Source organism: Leptonychotes weddellii, chromosome 3, assembly GCF_054177405.1.
Source record: "Leptonychotes weddellii isolate Sample4059 chromosome 3, ASM5417740v2, whole genome shotgun sequence".
Taxonomy (NCBI): Eukaryota; Metazoa; Chordata; class Mammalia; order Carnivora; family Phocidae; genus Leptonychotes; species Leptonychotes weddellii.
This window is the reverse complement of record NC_138371.1, coordinates 69,579,283-69,596,559: the sequence shown is the minus strand read 5'-3', so window position 1 is coordinate 69,596,559 and position 17,277 is coordinate 69,579,283. Positions and strand designations below refer to the sequence as shown.

General features: G+C 36.2%; 1 protein-coding gene across 1 annotated transcript in view; it reads left to right on the top strand.

Annotated features, from left to right (window-relative positions):
• GALNT13 (polypeptide N-acetylgalactosaminyltransferase 13) overlaps window positions 1-2,001 on the top strand; it is a 404,828-nt gene extending 402,827 nt beyond the window's left edge. Inside the window, exon 11 of the mRNA XM_081815482.1 lies at window positions 1,831-2,001. Coding sequence (XP_081671608.1) covers window positions 1,831-2,001 — 171 coding nt within the window. The remainder of the gene's footprint in view (window positions 1-1,830) is intronic.
• The last annotated feature ends 15,276 nt before the right edge of the window (window positions 2,002-17,277 follow it).

Below are 17,277 nucleotides of genomic sequence, written 5' to 3'. Positions count from 1 at the left end.
GGCATAACTATGTCTTGTTCTTACTAACTCTAAAACCATATGCAAAGGGTACAAATTTGCTTTCCTATTTTTTAATAGATTAAATCCGATCCTGGTCCTCTAGATGTTGTTGAGCAGTGCAGTGCCTGAAGATTTATGTTTTTACATTGTGCTGTATTTAAATGACAAATTTCAAAACGCTCTTGCAGTGACTTGGCTAATGCTATCTCAGCATCTTTTACCAAGCTCTGCTCTATGGAGATAAAGTAGATTGATTTGCATGAGGGGTCCATGGCCTTCCTAAAGGAGTCACTCCTCTTTCGAGTTCTGTATTTATTGAGCTAAACTAGCATGGCCACAAGAAAGAAAGTAGGTTGCAGAGAAGGTAAGGAAGACCAGTAGGCCAGTCCTGACCCTGAAACAGAAAAGGTGGGAATGGATACAGTGGTTCTGGTGACAGATCGGACATAAGGCCACCCATTGTAACCGAGTAATCCCGAGGCTGATTGCTTCCTGGAAGTAATGTGGTCACTTGGGACTATCAGCTGGGAATAGTGGGTGGGAATACTTCAGTTCTGCCACAGTGCTTTGGACATGGCCTCCAGAAGTAGTAGTTAATTTCCAGTGAAGAGATTCAACCTTATTTGTGACACATTTTAACCTGTTTAAAGTGTTTGCCTCATTTTTTTCCCTGTCTCTTTATAAGAAACCCAGCCACCGTCCCCTCTTGTGTCCTGAAGTTGGTGGTTCCATTGTAATCAGAATCTCCACCATCTCATCTCTATGAGGCCAAACTCTGACACATATTAGCTCCCTGTGGAAGTGGTTGGGTGAGAAAATAAAAAATGCTTCCTGTTGGAAAACCCATACTAATTGAATAAGAACATCCTCATCCCTGAGCCCAAGCCTGAGAAAAGAACCAGGCCAACCTTACAGGAGAGCAAGATACCACTTCGGGGTTCATGGCCATGCCAGAACAGAAAGTTTCGCTCTTGCTCTTAATGTGACACACAATTACTTAAGGCTTGCTTGAAATACCGGTCTATGGTACTTTATTATAATAGCCCTAAATGAGACACCGCTGTATCGGAATCTGCCTTTTATTTTTATTTTTTAATGAAGTGTAATAAATATATAGTGTTACATGTACAGTTTCAGGTGTACAAAACTGATTCAAAAATTCTATACATTACTCAGTGTTTACCATTCTAAGTGTAGTCACCGTATGTCACCATACAGTGTTATTACAATATTATAATCCCCTTCATCTATTTCTCCCACCCCCCCACCCACCTCCCCTCTGGCAACCACCAGTTTGTACTCTGTATTTAAGAGTCTACATTTTAACAAGATATCTGGAGATTCTTGTGCATGTTTACGTTTGAAAGAATTATTCCATCTCATTTTTTTTATCTCTTGTTGGCCTTCTTGTTTCCTTCTGACCCCTGTAGTGGGTGCACAGGTTTTTCCAACCTTGTACCCCTTACTTCTAACATTATTAAGCATTATAATATGATTACTACATGAAGAAAGAGATTTAAGCCAAAAATAAAAACAGTAATACAAGACTGTTAAATTTGAATGGAGGACCAGTAACCAGATTTCCTCACTTAACTCTTCATTAAAGGAACTAGATGAGGCTCCTCCAGATTCAGGCAGTCAAATTCACAGGTAATTGAGGTGAAGTCTTAAAGGCAATAGATCATGCTACTGTTGGCACTGGTTTTAAGCTTTACAGTCCAGGAACTAAGATTTCCCTTAATCTTCTTTTTGTAATTTATTTTTAAAAGGAGCCATTTCCTTTTAATTATGTGTAATTTGTTTTACTTCTTCCATATGGTTCATAACTAGCTTAGACATTTAGAGATCAGCTGTGCAGGTAAAGTCGTCATCCTGTGGTTCCTGCAGTGTGGGCCCAACCAGCCAAATGAGCATCACCTGGCAACTCAGAAACGAACTCTCGAGGACAGTGCCCAGGGATCTGTGTTTAAAAAGCCTCCAGATGCTTCCAATGGGCACTAAAGCTGAGAGGCACTGTTGTAACCCCTTTCTACTCCATGTTGCCACGTACTGACAGTATGTCATCCCCTGTGCTTGTTAGTAATGCAGTTTCAGCCTTCATTCCAGACCCACTGTTTTGCAACTGAATGCTTGTGTGCCCTCAAAATTCATATGTTGAAATCCTGACCCCCCAGAATGATGATACTGGGAGACGGGACCTTGGGGAGATAATTAAATCATGAGAATGGAACTCTCATGACTGAGATTAGTGCCTTTATAAAAGGAACCCAGTGCGATTTTAACGCTCTCTGTCATGTGAAGATATAACAAGAAGTTGGTAGTTCACGACCTGGAAGAGGATTCGCACCGGAACTGGACCCTGCTGGCATCCTGATCTCAGACTTCAAGCCTCTACAACTGTGAGAAGTAAATGTCTGTTGTTTATAAGCCCCCACTGCTCCTCAGTCTATGGTGCTTTATTATAACAGCCCTAAGGAAGACACCACTGTAAGAGAATCTACATTCTAACAAGATCTGTGGCGATTCTGGTATATGTTAAAGTTTGAGAAACACTAAAATCTAGTAAAAATTGCTCAGGCTCATGTTTATCTTCTCTGGTTAACCTTCTTGTTGCTCTCTGGCCCCTAAAATAGTTGCGGAGGTTTTTCCAACATTGAGCCCCTTAATTCTAAAATCACTAAGCTTTATGATTACTCCATATAGAAAGGGATTCCAGCCCTCTTTCCTCCAAAATGCGACTTCCTGTCAAATTTGAATGTCAGATAAACAACAAATTACATTTAACATTTAATGTGTGTACTGTGTAATATTTGATACTTGGGACATATTTATACTGATAAATTGGACGTCCTATATTTTTATTTGCTACATTTGGCAACTACATATAGCTCAAAAATTCCCCTAGAAACTGGTAATTTCTTACAGCATCATATGGATATTTGCTAAAACAGCCATATCTTTTTTTTTAAGATTATTTATTTATTTATTTGACAGAGAGAGACACAGTGAGAGAGGGAACACAAGCAGGGGGAGTGGGAGAGGGAGAAGCAGGCTTCCCGCGGAGCAGGGAGCCGCATGTGGGGCTCGATCCCAGGACCCTGGGATCATGACCTGAGCCAAAGGCAGACGCTTAACGACTGAGCCACCCAGGCGCCCCCATATCTTTCTATATGACAATTTTTCAGTTCCTTTTGAATGAGGCAGAAGCTGAAATCCTGGTCTCTACCCTCTATTAAGCCAGTATCTATATGACTTTGTTTACCTATAGAAGATATCATTGTGCATAGCCTTACAAAGTCAGAATTGGCCTTAAAATACAAAACCCCTGCCATCCAGCATTTGTCAGCAGGACGAATTTCAAATTAACTATGAAAATAGAAAAAAAAATCATCCTTAATGTCTCCAACATACAAAATTCAGTGTCAACAATTCTCTGCAGTGGGTTAAATGTTTCAGGTGCCAAGGGCACATTTTGCAGCGAGGTCATTCTGGCTTGACCTTCAGGGGACCCTGTTGCTTTAAATTTGACACTGGTGGATCACTGCTAAAGATTCCTTTAGTCTTGGAGGATAGCTGGTAATGCCTGCTTTGAGTGTTTTGTTTTTTGGTTTTGCTTTTTTTTTTTAGGTTAAAATTGTCTCTGCTATAATCTATTGGGGATTTACAGTGAAATGCTAGTTCAGTGCTGGGGAGTAACTAAGACAGTTTCCTGAAGAAATCTCTTATCAGTTGTCCTTGGGCCCAACCCCATGAGAAGATGAAGTATACTTTTATTTGGATGAGAGCACTCTTTAATTTCAACAATATACAGTCTGTCTCTGTTCACCAGGTTTCCAGAACTTACATAAATGACCTTAATCAGCAAAATCATCATTGCAATTTAAACTCTTTCTACGGGAGTACTGTTGATGTATCATTTGTGGCTTCTACCGTAAGTCTTATAGAAGATATTTAAGGGATATGCTGCTAACAGTGCACTCCTCTTATATTTAAAGTCTATTTTTTAGATCAAATTAGAATGCCAGAGAGCCATAAATTTGATCATATCACTTTGGCAAAATGATCTTTTCTGAATTCTCTTTTTAGGTTTTGCCTTCAAATTTTATCAGTCATTATATAGTCCATGCATTTTGTTTTGTTTTGTTTTAAGATGTTATATATTTGAGATGGGGAGAGAGAGAGGGCACAAACTGGGGGGGGTGGGGAGGAGCAGAGGGAGAGGGACAAGCAGACTCCCTGCTGAGCAGAGAGCCCTATGCCGGGACCGTGGGATCATGACCTGAGCAGAAAGCGGACAACCTACTGAGCCACCCAGGCGCCCTAGTCCATGCATTTTGATTCTCACTTTTTGTTGTTATTTTGTTAACCTCCTTTTCCTCTTTTGTATTACATTTACATTATATTAATTTATATTTAATTAGGGAAATAGTATAGAAGACTTGTTTTTATTATGAAAACCAGCATTGGCATGGTAAAGTACAGTTTAAAGAAAAAACAAACATCCTTCTACCCAACATGCTTTTTAAAAACTGGGTACTGATTTTGCCTTAAGAGCACCTGTGTGCCTTTCTTTTTTTAGATTTTATTTATTTATTTATTTTAGAGGGATTGAGAGAGAGAGGGAGAGAGAGAGCCTGCGCTTGTGCCAAGTGGGAGGGAGGGGACAAGCAGACTACACATTGAGCGCAGAGCCCAATGTGGGGCTCAATCTCATGACCCTGAGATCATGACCTGAGCCAAAACCAAGAATTGGATGTTTAACCAACTGAGCCACCCGGGCGTCCCTGTGTGCCTTTTCTTAATTGCATTGTCTTGACCATCTTGCTGCCAGAGTTGAGTGGAATCCTACATTTTGTGATAGTCATTTTCTTCCTTCCTTTGATGGTTTTAGCACATACTTTTTTATTTCCTTGCCTTTGATCTTTTACATAACTGGAACTATTTTGTATGTATTCTTCCAAGACGTATATTTTTGCTCAATATTATGTTTCTAATATTTACCCATACTAGTTCATTTTCACTGCTGCATAGTGTTTTATGGTATAACTGTATTATGAAGTATTTATTCCTGCCACCAAATATGGATATTTAGGTTGTCTTCAAATATCACTTATTGTAAATAGAGCTGCTGTGAACATTCTTTTACAAAACTCCTGTTGTACAGGTTTAAGAGATTCTCTGGGGCTTGGTACTGAAAGTGTGTGGTCCACGGACCAGCAACAACAGCATCACCTGGAGCTTATTAAAAATACCCCACCCGGGGCACCTGGGTGGCTCAGTTGGTTGAGCGACTGCCTTCGGCTCAGGTCATGATCCTGGAGTCCCAGGATCGAGTCCCACATCGGGCTCCCTGCTCGGCAGGGAGTCTGCTTCTCCCTCTCCCGCTCCCCCCTCTTGTGCTCTTTCTCTCTCTCACTCTCTCTCTCAAATAAATAAATAAAATCTTTAAAAAAATAAAAATAAAAATAAAAAAATAAAAAAAATAAAAATACCCCACCCTAGATCCACTGAATCAGAATCTACATCTTATATCCTTCTGTGGCTATTAAAGTTTGAAAAGCACTAGTCTATGGCATATACCAAGGGGTGAAATTACTGAGCAAGTTCAATTTTTTTTTATTTTTTTACAAGATATAGCTCAGTGTTTTTCCAAAGTTGTTTTGCCAGTGTATTACTGCCCACAAAGTTCCCACTGCTCCAACACTGTCACCAACAGTGGTATTTTCAGGCTTTAAAATAGTGTAACATGGAAACGTTTTTATATTTTGCTGATTATCAATACTGTGTAAAAATGCAGTTGGTATTTATGTATCACTTTTCTATGCAGTCATCTTGTTAATGAGTTTAAGCATCAATTATTTGTTGGCCATCAATATTTCTTCTTAAAAGCTTGTTTATAATCTTGTTAATTTTTAAATTTTTTGATCCCTTATTGATTTTAAGGTATTCTTTGTGTATTCTGTCTACTACTCTTTGTTGTTTATAGGTATTGAAAGTATTTTCACCCAGTTTATGGCTAGTGATTTTAATTTCTTTGAGGTTAACTGAAGGTTGTTTTTTTAATATAGTCAAATTTGTCAGTCTTGTCTTAATGGGTAGCAGGTGTTTTTGTTGTTGTTGTGCTTGGCCAGTTTGGTTTCTCTGGACATCTAGTCTTCCACGTTTTTGGAAGCAGAAGTCATAGTGAAGTTCTCATATCTAGACCTATCACCCCCTTTATATCCTAGCTAATTATTTCCCAGCAGGAATGTACAGACAAGAAAAAAATAGCTAAATGAGAAACAAAGATCACTTATTAGAGCCAGGCAGATCTAATGTACCCATCCTAACAGCAAGATTCCAGAGAAGATGCAATCTTACCTAGGAACCCAGTCAGAGGAAATTAAAATACACACATACTTTAAAGCAGAAAGAATGACCAGCACATGTTCACCAATCACAAGCAAACAGGAAATGCTAGAGAAACTAGAGCCTCTGTTCCTGCTTGTTGGGACTAAGAAATCCACTATTAGCATAACATGCTCAGTGAGTGTTTGGGACTGATCCCAATCAAATTTGCAGTGCCTGCCTCCGCAGCTGGGCGTGAAAAAAAGCCACAAAGGCAATGTAATTAATATAAAATTCTCATGTTCCTTCACCTGTTGGCCAAAGCAAAAATGGTAAAATGAGACAGACATTAATAACCTTCTTCCCCCAATATATACATCTGTTTTCTTTTCACTCTATTAACCCATTGTGATATGGTCAATTAAGAGTGAAGCTAGACTGATTCCCAGCTTCCTCTTCTTCTGTGTATCCAGGGACCAGCAGTTTGGGCATTCAGTTCTAGAAATCTCTGAAAGGTATCTCAATAGGAATATTAATTTTTTCACTCAAACCAAACCACACCATGGATCAAAAATTCACACCTTATTCTAACCCCGTTTGACATTAAGTTCAGCTGTGTTATGCAGTATAGTACACGTGACATGATACAGTTCAAATAACGAAATGACCTAAAGTATGACATAAAATAACAAGTATGACCTAAATTTAAACAATGTAATCTTATCCCTCCCATTACCATAGTTCCCATTGTTTTTAAATCCTCCTCCCTTTGTAATAATGTAAATGCAAAAGAATTGCAATACAAATATTTTTCTTCCACAATCTATGATTTCCCTTGTCTTGGCTGGAAGAGTGACAAGGACAAAAGATAATATGACAAAAGTAGGATTGAAGGAATGAACATGGCTGAGCACTTTGTTATTTTATCATTGTGAGGACCTCAAGAAAAACTTATAGCTCATCATAAATATTCCCTTTATAACACTATTTCTTTATTAAAATGAAATGCAAAATAAAACTTTAATCAAGGCTTTGGCTATACATGGAACAAAAATAATGTAAGGTTTTGAAAATGGAGAGGAAAGTATGTGGCAAGATTTTGATAAGGTTATCTCTGAAATCTATGGTAGAAAAAATCTATTAAATAACCGCATTTTTTAAATTTAGAAATGTCCCTGTATTTCTATTTTTCAAAAATATTTTCATTACAAATAGCAACTCCTCTAGAATTTTAGTGAAAATAAATTTCTAGGGGTGCTTGGATGGCTCAGTCAGATAAGCATGTGCCTTCGGCTCAGGTCATGATCCCAGGGTCCTCAGCAGGGAGTCTGCTTCTCCCTCTACCTCTGCCTCTGCCTGTCACCCTCCCTGCTTGTGCTCTCTCTGTGTCAGATAAATAAATAAAATCTTTAAAAAAATAATAAATAAATTTCTAGAAAGTTAGTTTAGAAAAAGTGAAGATATAATCAAATTTTGACAAAGTAATGTTTATACATTATTTTTTAATCTCTGAATGATGTCTGTCTTTATCAACAACCTGGAGGTCTTAACATGTGAACATCCCCTGAGTAGTGAGAACTAATTTGAAATACCTTTAATTTTTTCTTTAAAACCACAAGCATCTAGCTCTTGGAATAAGTTGGTAGCTGCTTCTTGCTACAGAAATAGAGTAAGGTAAATGTGTTATTTGTGAAAGAGACGAGAGCTCTGGAGGCAAATGCCAAGGCAATCTTCATTAAGGAAGAAATTCATTTGACTAGTTTGAATGATTTAAACAGTAGCTATGTGCTGATCTATTTTGGGCTTGAATGCAGTAGTAGTGGGTTACATAATTTATTTTATCTTATGGAAAATATTTAAAATGATTAATTCTTAGATTTAGCATTCAAAATACCATGCTTCTCACACTTGGCTAACAGTCCAGACACATTTAGACTCTGTATATTTATGCATACTCTTGTTTCAGCCCAGAATGCCCTTATCCTTTATTCATCTGAAAAATGCCTTCAAAATTCTGTTCAACTGTTACCTTTGTGTTGAATCGTCTCCTATGACACTTTATCTAGGTCCCTAAAGTTGCATTTATAACTATGTGCTTTTCTTTATGTCTTTTACTTAATTAGGAGTTCCTCAAGGGTGAGGACTTTGATTTATTCATATATCTTTGCCCAGTGCCTGGCACAAATGCTCTCCTATATGTGCACAGGAGAATAGGCAAGGGATAAATGAATGAATGAATGAACAGATGAAAAAAATAGTGTTTATTGATTGAAGCACATTTGAACACTATGAATTTATAATTTGTCTAATTACCCAGTATTGGCCAGCAAATAAATTGCTTCAGGCATTATGATCTATGAGAAAAGCTATTGTTTAGAGGTATTAAAGAGAAAAGAATTGAGTTTGTTGTTAAGCGAATGTGAACATGACTGGTGTATATGTATATGAATGTTGTGTTAAAGGTAAAAATATAGCTTTCTACCTTGCCAAGTCTAGAAATGAGGAACATATGGACAGTCTTTGTAGCTAGATGATTCAAGTCCTGCTTTTCAAGACTTCTCTAGTTTTGATAAATCCTTGACTCTTATTGAGCCTCAGCAACTCATCTGTAAAATGGGGATAATAAATTCTGCCCAGCTACCCCACAAAAAACTGAGTATCTAACCAAATGAGATATTAAAGAAATTCTATGTGTTCTATAAAACCCTGCCTTGTGGTTTGCAAAGGAAATATCTTTTTTTTAGATATACTTTTTTTTTAAGTAATATTCTTTACTGGACCCAATTTTCTAGATGCAGAGAAACAAGCTGAAGGGCCTCTTTACAAGAATATACTTACCTCTTCTAGGTGCTTACCCAGCAACAGAGATATCACTAGAACATGGTTTGGGCTGGTTTCCTTGTGCTCAGACTTGTCAATAGCTACATCCTGTGCTTCCCTCCCCCAGAGCCAGATTAGTGGTGAGGTGTTTGTTGAAACTGGGGTAATTTATGAAATTATATTTCAGCCTGAAGGCAAATGCAGAAAATTTGTTAGGTTTTTTTTTTTCTGACAACAGAAGAAAATGAAAAGGAATCTATTTACTCATACATGTATAGGTATGTGCTGCTCCTTTTGGAAGCCTTCCTACCTCTCACAATTCCCTTTTCTAATTTTTCCCGAGCAGAAGCACTCCATTCTCCATGCTTCCGTAGAATTGCTCAAACCTTGAATTTAAAATGCCACATGGCTTGGAATTATCTGTTTATGAATCTGCCTCACCGCCCCTCCCCCCCCCAGCCTCCAATAAGGAAGATTTTTAGGAGGCTTATCATTTCCTTTTTGTATTACCTAGACCTGCCTAGCTCCGCACATAAGACTTAGTAGGACGTCAAGAAATACTGACTCTTGAAAAATGATGCTGCTTTAAACTTTTCCTTCAGACCCATTAGTATTAAGTATGCTCTGAAAGAGTCAAGGAAAGAAGAGGGCTTGAATACATGGCAGAGAATAGAGAAGTGTGGGAAAAGAAAAATCACACGACTTTATTTTTCAGAAACTTTGGTAATGATGGAAGGCTATATAGCTGCTTCAGCCTGGTGCTGAGCAAGTGAGGGTTTTTCATTTGAACTGATGCTCTCTATTCACATGGATGCATTTATGGAAGGAATATAGGAAAGAGCTATTCCAACAAAGGCCATTATGGAGAAGGGTCCTGGGAGTCTGTTATTAAGTTTAATATCCTTGGTGTTCTGGCACTGGAAGGAGTCAGCTATAAAACAAATAGGAAACTTGCTTGTGAGAGAGAAATGGATTTTATTTGTACAAAAGGCAGAAAAATCTCAGCCTCTGAAAGGAGAAGGGGGAAAAATTGGAATGATATAAAAGAAGTGTGATGTCTTTGGAATGATGACATTATTTAAAGTACTCAAGATAGGGGTAAGGAGTTTAAAGCCCTGAGCTGGAAGAAAATTAGGCAGTTCTAACCACCTGGCAATAAACTGGAGTTGTAATGAAATGTATATGAATAATTTTGGCTGTTAAAACTTGAATCAGCCCCCCCCTTTTAAACAAATGTTGAACAAATGTCATACTCCTGTTCTCAATATTACCCCATAAGGGTAAATAGAGGCAAGTCAATAAGCAGTTAAGATGCAGTTGAAAAGTAGGATGTAGGATGGAAGAATGCATAGCAGAACACAGAAGAGGCCTTCGGAAAATAGTTTTAGGAGGTCAGAGCAGTCTTTCTGAGTGAAGTGTTTTTTAAGCAGAGACCTGAATGATGAGCTGAAGTTAGCTGGGGAAAAAGGAGACTAGTGGGAAAATGGAGTTTTTCTGACAGAAAGATTAAAGTCTGTCACTGCAGAGAAGAGAAAGCATGATGCTTTCCAGGAACTGAAAGTGAGAAATTTGATATGGTTGGAAGAGTTACACAGCAGCATAGAATTTATCTCACAGGGCAACTGGGTGCCATTGAAGAACATAAGTGGAAAGTGAATTGATTTTATTTTGAGAGATCACCCTGGCTGTTATATGGCAGAAGAATTGGAGTGGGCAGGAGGTTGGAGGCTGCAGGGTGTGGTGTTTTCCACCAAGGGTAAATGTTGTTGATGGTCTAAACTGGTATAGTAGTGAGAATAGAGAGATGTCCAGGAATAATTTGGAGGTAGAAATAAGAAAATGTAGTAATCATTTAAAAGCTTTAAATTCAGAGAGGGAAGAAGTCAAAGATGACTGCAAGTTTCCTGTTGCAAACAAGTAGGTAGGTGGTTATTGCCTTTGTTTGAAATGGGGACCCTAAGGAAAAGTTCTGGTGTAGGGATTGTGGGGGTTAGATTATAAGGACTGAAAACCCACATCAATTCTTCCACATTGTTTGCTGTGTCATATTTATTTACAGCTTAAATTTTTCAAAGCCTGAGAATGCTTCTAGTTCCAATTCAATTTAAAGGGTGTTTATTGATTTCTTGGACATCAGTAAATTATCTCAGTGGATGTTATAAGAATCCGTAATGAACTTACAGTGTGTAGAAGGCTACAGTATCCTATGGTTTTTCATAAGTGCAAGCAGAAAAAAAAAAATTCTCAAGATAATAGTGATAATGATTTCAAAAATTTGAGAATAGCTTGAGCAATCATATCTTGGACATTAGTGGAATGAAAAACATCTTATTTCTCTGTTTTGGCAAAGAACATCTTATGGGGATCTTCTAGAATGTCATTTGTAAGGATATAGAATGGAATGTTTAAACATTCTGTGAAAGAGCAAAGAAATGTCCATGAGGAACCATAACAATGGAAGTTCAAAAGCAGTATAAATGACTGCCTATGTGATTGACAGCTCCAACATAATGAACTCAGCTGTCTGTGAAGCTTTGCAAGTTACCCCAATTGTAGATAAAGGCCTCTCTGATATTATCTTCCATGATTGGTATCCAAGCAAAGACACTAGATTAGTTTCATTTGTTAAAACAAAAGGCTGGTTTCAAAGGAAGCCTCCGCTGCCATTTGCAGATTTGGTAGGAGAACAACTCACTTTCTCCTTTAACAGGGAGGAATATTCATCATTTTAATTTGTCTAGGGGAAGGGATAAGCTGCTAATTGCCTTTACAATACCAGGAGATATTGATTTACCACTATTAGTAGCCATTGCTCAGTACTGATATTTTGAGACACTTTTTGGCACTTTTTTCATAGTTAAGCAGAGATATAAAGAATTGATTGCTATTTCAAATGACTTCACAATTAATATTATAATATGAAATAACGGGAAAATAGAACAATTTTATGGAAAATATGTCTGCATAATTAGAAACTTGCAAATTTCTTTCTTCCTTCAATGAGTATGTTCAAAAAATGGCCAATGCTCAACACCATTATTTTGAAACTGAAAATATAATTGTATTTCTTTCAAAGAATAAAGCTTTCTAGATAAAGCATTTATGCATTTAATGCAACACTAGAGCAACTGCCTAAAAGAATCACTTTAATCACTAAACCACTTCATTTGATCATTTTTAATAATTCATATTTTATCATAGAATGAATGTCTATGTGGGAAAAATAGAAATAAAAAAATATTTTTAAAAAGGCAATGAGAAATAACCGCACGCTAATACCAGTGATAATTGCTGTGAACATTTTTGCATATATTCTTTTAATCTCTAGATAGAAAAAAAGAAAAACAATTTACTTATATACCTTGAACATTTTCCCATTCATTTGTACTTCATTATTTATGACTGTGTTAGGTTAAATTATGTAGATTAATCAAAATTATTCAAACTCTCATAACTGGGATTTTAGGTCATTTTAAATATGCTATAAGCAACATAGCAATGAATGTTTTGGAACTAAATCTTTGGCCGTCCTTAGTCTAAATCATTAGAAGTTAAAATATTGAGATAAATGGTAAAATAAAAAAAAATGAGTTTTTTCATGATCTGACAATTTTCATGATCCTTTGTTCCTTATATCAACTTTAAGTTTACGTTTATGTCTTGTGTCTATTCATTAATTTTCTACTTGGTACTTTAATTTGTTAGAAAGCCTTAGGGATTCTGAGCTGAATAATGTATAGATAATGGCTGTAAAAGAGCATATATGTATCGGGGTGAATGACAGATACTTTATAATACCAAAGGGCTGAATAGCATGAATGGTGGATAGGAGATGGGATTGAGTGCCATCTGCCTGTGGAACTACCAGGCACACCTAGAGGTCTAATTGGTTAAATGAGCTCCTGCTGGGTTTAGGATTAAAAGAAGAGATCGTGAGGGGCAACTGGAATGGTTCGTAGTGGAAATATTTTAAATAAGAGGTACAGTTTTTAAAGTCAAGAGCCATAAACTTTTTGGTTTTCTTTTAAAAGTGGCCATCACCTGGCCAACCCATCAGGAAAACCAGAAAGCTTTGTCCACCCAAGCACTAGGAGCCCATGCACTTGGATGATAACTGCTGCACTCTAATGAAGGATATTCTTGGCTCTCATTTGTGAGACCACAGGGGTCAGTTTAAATTTCCAAACATCGATTGGGTTTATTTCACATGTAGAACTTCCTTTATTAAGCACCAAAGGAAGACAAAGTTATTCTATAGGTGGAACATTTTATTTAAGGTGAGGTTATATTTAAAGGGTGCATTTAGAATTCAAATTAGAATTTGGAGATCCTGGACAATTTCTTTTGTCTAAGGAAACTTAATAAAACCACAAGTCATTTTCAATGTAATTGTAACATTAGTTTGAGAATGGTCAAATTTATTTTTTGATTAAAATTTCTGGGTAGTAATTACAACTTGGCATTCAGTTGTTTAAAATGTTAATGTCTCAATATTTATTACTAAAGTAAACTACAGTGAAATTACTTCAAGTTAACAAAGTCATTCCCCCAGAATGGGACTTCTTGCTTCAAGGGCTTTTCAGTCTACCTAACTGGTAAATCCCTGGGGCAGGAGTCCTAATTAGTTCAGGATATTGGAGTTATTTTCTGGTTTGATGCTATAAGTCCCATCCAGGCAAAAACCATTATAATCAGTAAATTTGTAAATCTACCATTTTTAGTTACTAGTAAATGAATATAAATTTTAAATGGTTAAGTATTTCTCTGTGAAGAAATATATATATATATTTCTATCAAAGGATTCCTGATAATGCCTGGCAGCCTCTGGTAGAGTGTCAGGACCCATATAATAAGTATTGCAAGTTAAAGCCAAGGTTTAAGTGGAAATGCTACCATTTTTAAAAATAAAATAGTGATGCAGAGTAACATTGGTTCAGTATGAAGAGATGTTACAATGCCAGATAAATTTAATATGGTTTTCCTAATTCCAAAGTAATATGTATTTACTGTAGAAACTTAAAAAATATATATATGGAAGATGATTGCTTTATAGGTAAATTATAGGGAGGAAAGTAAGAAGAGGGTTAGGTGGGGCTTTTAGCTGTGTTTGTAATGTTTTATTTTTTTAAAAAGAGATCTGAAGCTAAGATGGTGAACTATTTGCCTTTGCTATACCTAGATTTATAGGTACATAATTTAATTTCTCTATTTTTTAATATTTAAAATTTTCATATAAAAATATTTAAAACACCCATGAACTCACTACATAGGATACTCATTCCACATTTTAGTGTTTAGCCTTCTAGCCTTTGTTATATGAATAAGCAAATACATATTTTTTACAAATGTAGAATTATATTTTTTATATTTTTCTTTGAACAATATATTATACATTTCCACAGAAGATACAATATGTGTTATGGATTAATATATATTATTAACATCATTCTGTTTTGTTAGGCATTTTGGCTAGTTTTTTTTTTTTTTTTTCTGTCACAAGTTAATTTTTGCAATATTGGTTTAAGTGTTACCAAAATGTCTTACCAGAGTAGAAAGTTAGCACCAAATTACACTCAGAATGACCAATTTAAAAATCTTTGCTAACTTCATAGGTGAGGAGTCTCTCATCATTTTCATATGAGATCATTTGTTTTTCCAGATGTGGAGTTATGTTTCATTTGCCCACAGTTTGAATGGAAACATTTTCTAACAGCGATTTGTTTTAATCAAGTATGATAAAACATGTGGACATGAAAATGACTGTCAGAAAGGAAGAAGTTTGTTGTACTCACAGATCCCTTGAAACAGGCACCACATATAGGGGTCAATCAGGAGGCAAAGGGAATGAGGTGGTATGTACAAGAGCCTCTATTGTGGTTTCCATGGGCTGGAACAGGCAAGGCAGGGTGAGCAGGCCTAGGATTGGCTATTTTAATGTTTTCATCAGGCTCTAGTATATAGGGACTGGCCCTTGTTATCTGGTACCTGGCCCTGGGTGAGTAGAGTAAGTGGATATTTGGCCCCTGGAGAACCCTGTAAAAGTGTGAGAGCCATATAGAAGAGGTTATGGGGGTGTGGGCTCTGATCTTTTGGTTTACACTTGAAAGGCATGCTCCCTGGTAGATTGTTTACTATCTCCAGAAATTAACTCTGGGAGAGTCAGTCCATTTAGGGTCAGCAAGGTCCCAGATGTTAAGGCATCAGAATACAGAAAATAAAAGGCATAGTTAATACAAATTGGTTATTACATATGATGCTCTTAATGAATGAACGGAAATGCATAAATGCACGTGAGGACTAAGGGAACTGGGCCAAAGATAACATGGTTGTGAAAATTATTCATTTATTAGGCAAATGTTTTCTGAGCACCTACCACATGCTAAGTAAGCATTCAGTCATGAGCAAAATCAGGCACAGACCCTGCTTTCATTTAACTTACACTCTGAACCTAATTTTCAAATGCATCATACTAATGTAGCTTTCTCATAGTTTATATTAATACAAGATTTTTCAAAACCGAAGAGTAATATGCAGTTGGTATATCTGTTGTTATCTTCTGTATATTCTATGTATGATAGCTTCTTTAGGCTTTCAGGCTTGCCTTACTCTTTAACAGAGATAATAGTGTTGTATAATTTGATCATAATTTGGAGGAACTTTGGATAATTGACAAGTTTTTTTTTTTTTTTTTGCAGTGACTATAAAATAATAAACATATTTTAAGTTAGCATTAAAATGTTCTGATATAGTTCAGTACTTACCACCCTCCTTAATAAGTCAAGAAGTGTGTTGGCCAACTGGGATGTTTGAAATATCTCTTTATTTGGAATGAAATTACAGGGTTTCTTCTCTAATATAGCTGTTCTTACACAGACATATTTGACTGGAGATAGTGAAAATAAGGATTAAAATTTGCTGCGAGGACATGGGTAGAGTTTTAGCTTTGAATTGTGTTCAGTTCATACACAGAAATGAATATACACTTTAGTGACAATGGATTTTAAATGATGAGATTTTACCAAGTACTGATTTTTTTTTTTTGCCAATTACTGACTTAAATTCTGATTTCCAAAGAATGACTTGAATACTTATTAATATTAAAACTTGTTGAGAGTCAGTTTTGGGACCTGAGCCTTCTTTCTCTGTGTACCAGAGTTTCTCAGATTGATGACTTATTTCCCAATGGTCTTTCTCAGATTGATGACTTATTTCCCAATGGTCAGAAGGAATTTTTATGTTTAATTTAGTAGAGGTTTATTGTTAGATAAAATATACTTTCAGTTGCAATACATGCCTTGTAAACATATATTTCATGTTTATCACAAGAATATTTTGCAGGTACATTGGGTGATTATTATACAAACTAATTTTAAAACGAGCTGTCTCCCATTTCTGTCTTCAAATGATAGATGTAGAAAGCACTGGAATATTGTATGTGACTTTAAGTAATAGCATCTGTTGAGACTTCCTGTGCCAGCCAGCATAGTATTGTGTTATTCCCATTGTCAGTCTCTTAGCAGATTCATTTCCATTGCCCCAACTTTCTAACTTGGTTAGGAGACCAAGTTTCCCTCATCCCCCATCTTCTAGTTGCAACTCCACTAATCATCTTTGAACCCCTTCATTCCTTCTCAGCCTTCTTCATGGATGTAAGACACATAAATTCTTTAAATGAAGCACATAAAAATTATTTGGTTTTTAATGCTGTTTGGCATTGTTTCATTAATGACTTCCATTTAATAAAATGGTTTTCCAATTCATTTCTTTTTTATTGTTCCTTGTTTTACCTGATGTACTATATTGATGTTGATGGTAAAATTGGAATTTTTTTCAAGACTTCTCTTTCTTTTCTTCTTCCATAGCTGGAGAAAAAATCAGTATACCATCAAACTGAATTTAGATTCAAAATGAGTCCTTTCAGATTATAGAGTCCGTGAAACAGAAATAAATATGTGAATATAATTGGATCTATTACTTATCCCAAAATGATTAGTAGAAATACATATAATAACCTCTTTATAATGATCTTGTGTTTAATAGCATTTAATATTTCCAAAAATATTTTCAGAAACACTTATTATATTTTATCCTCACAATAATCCATATGAGGCAGTCACAGAGTATCATTTT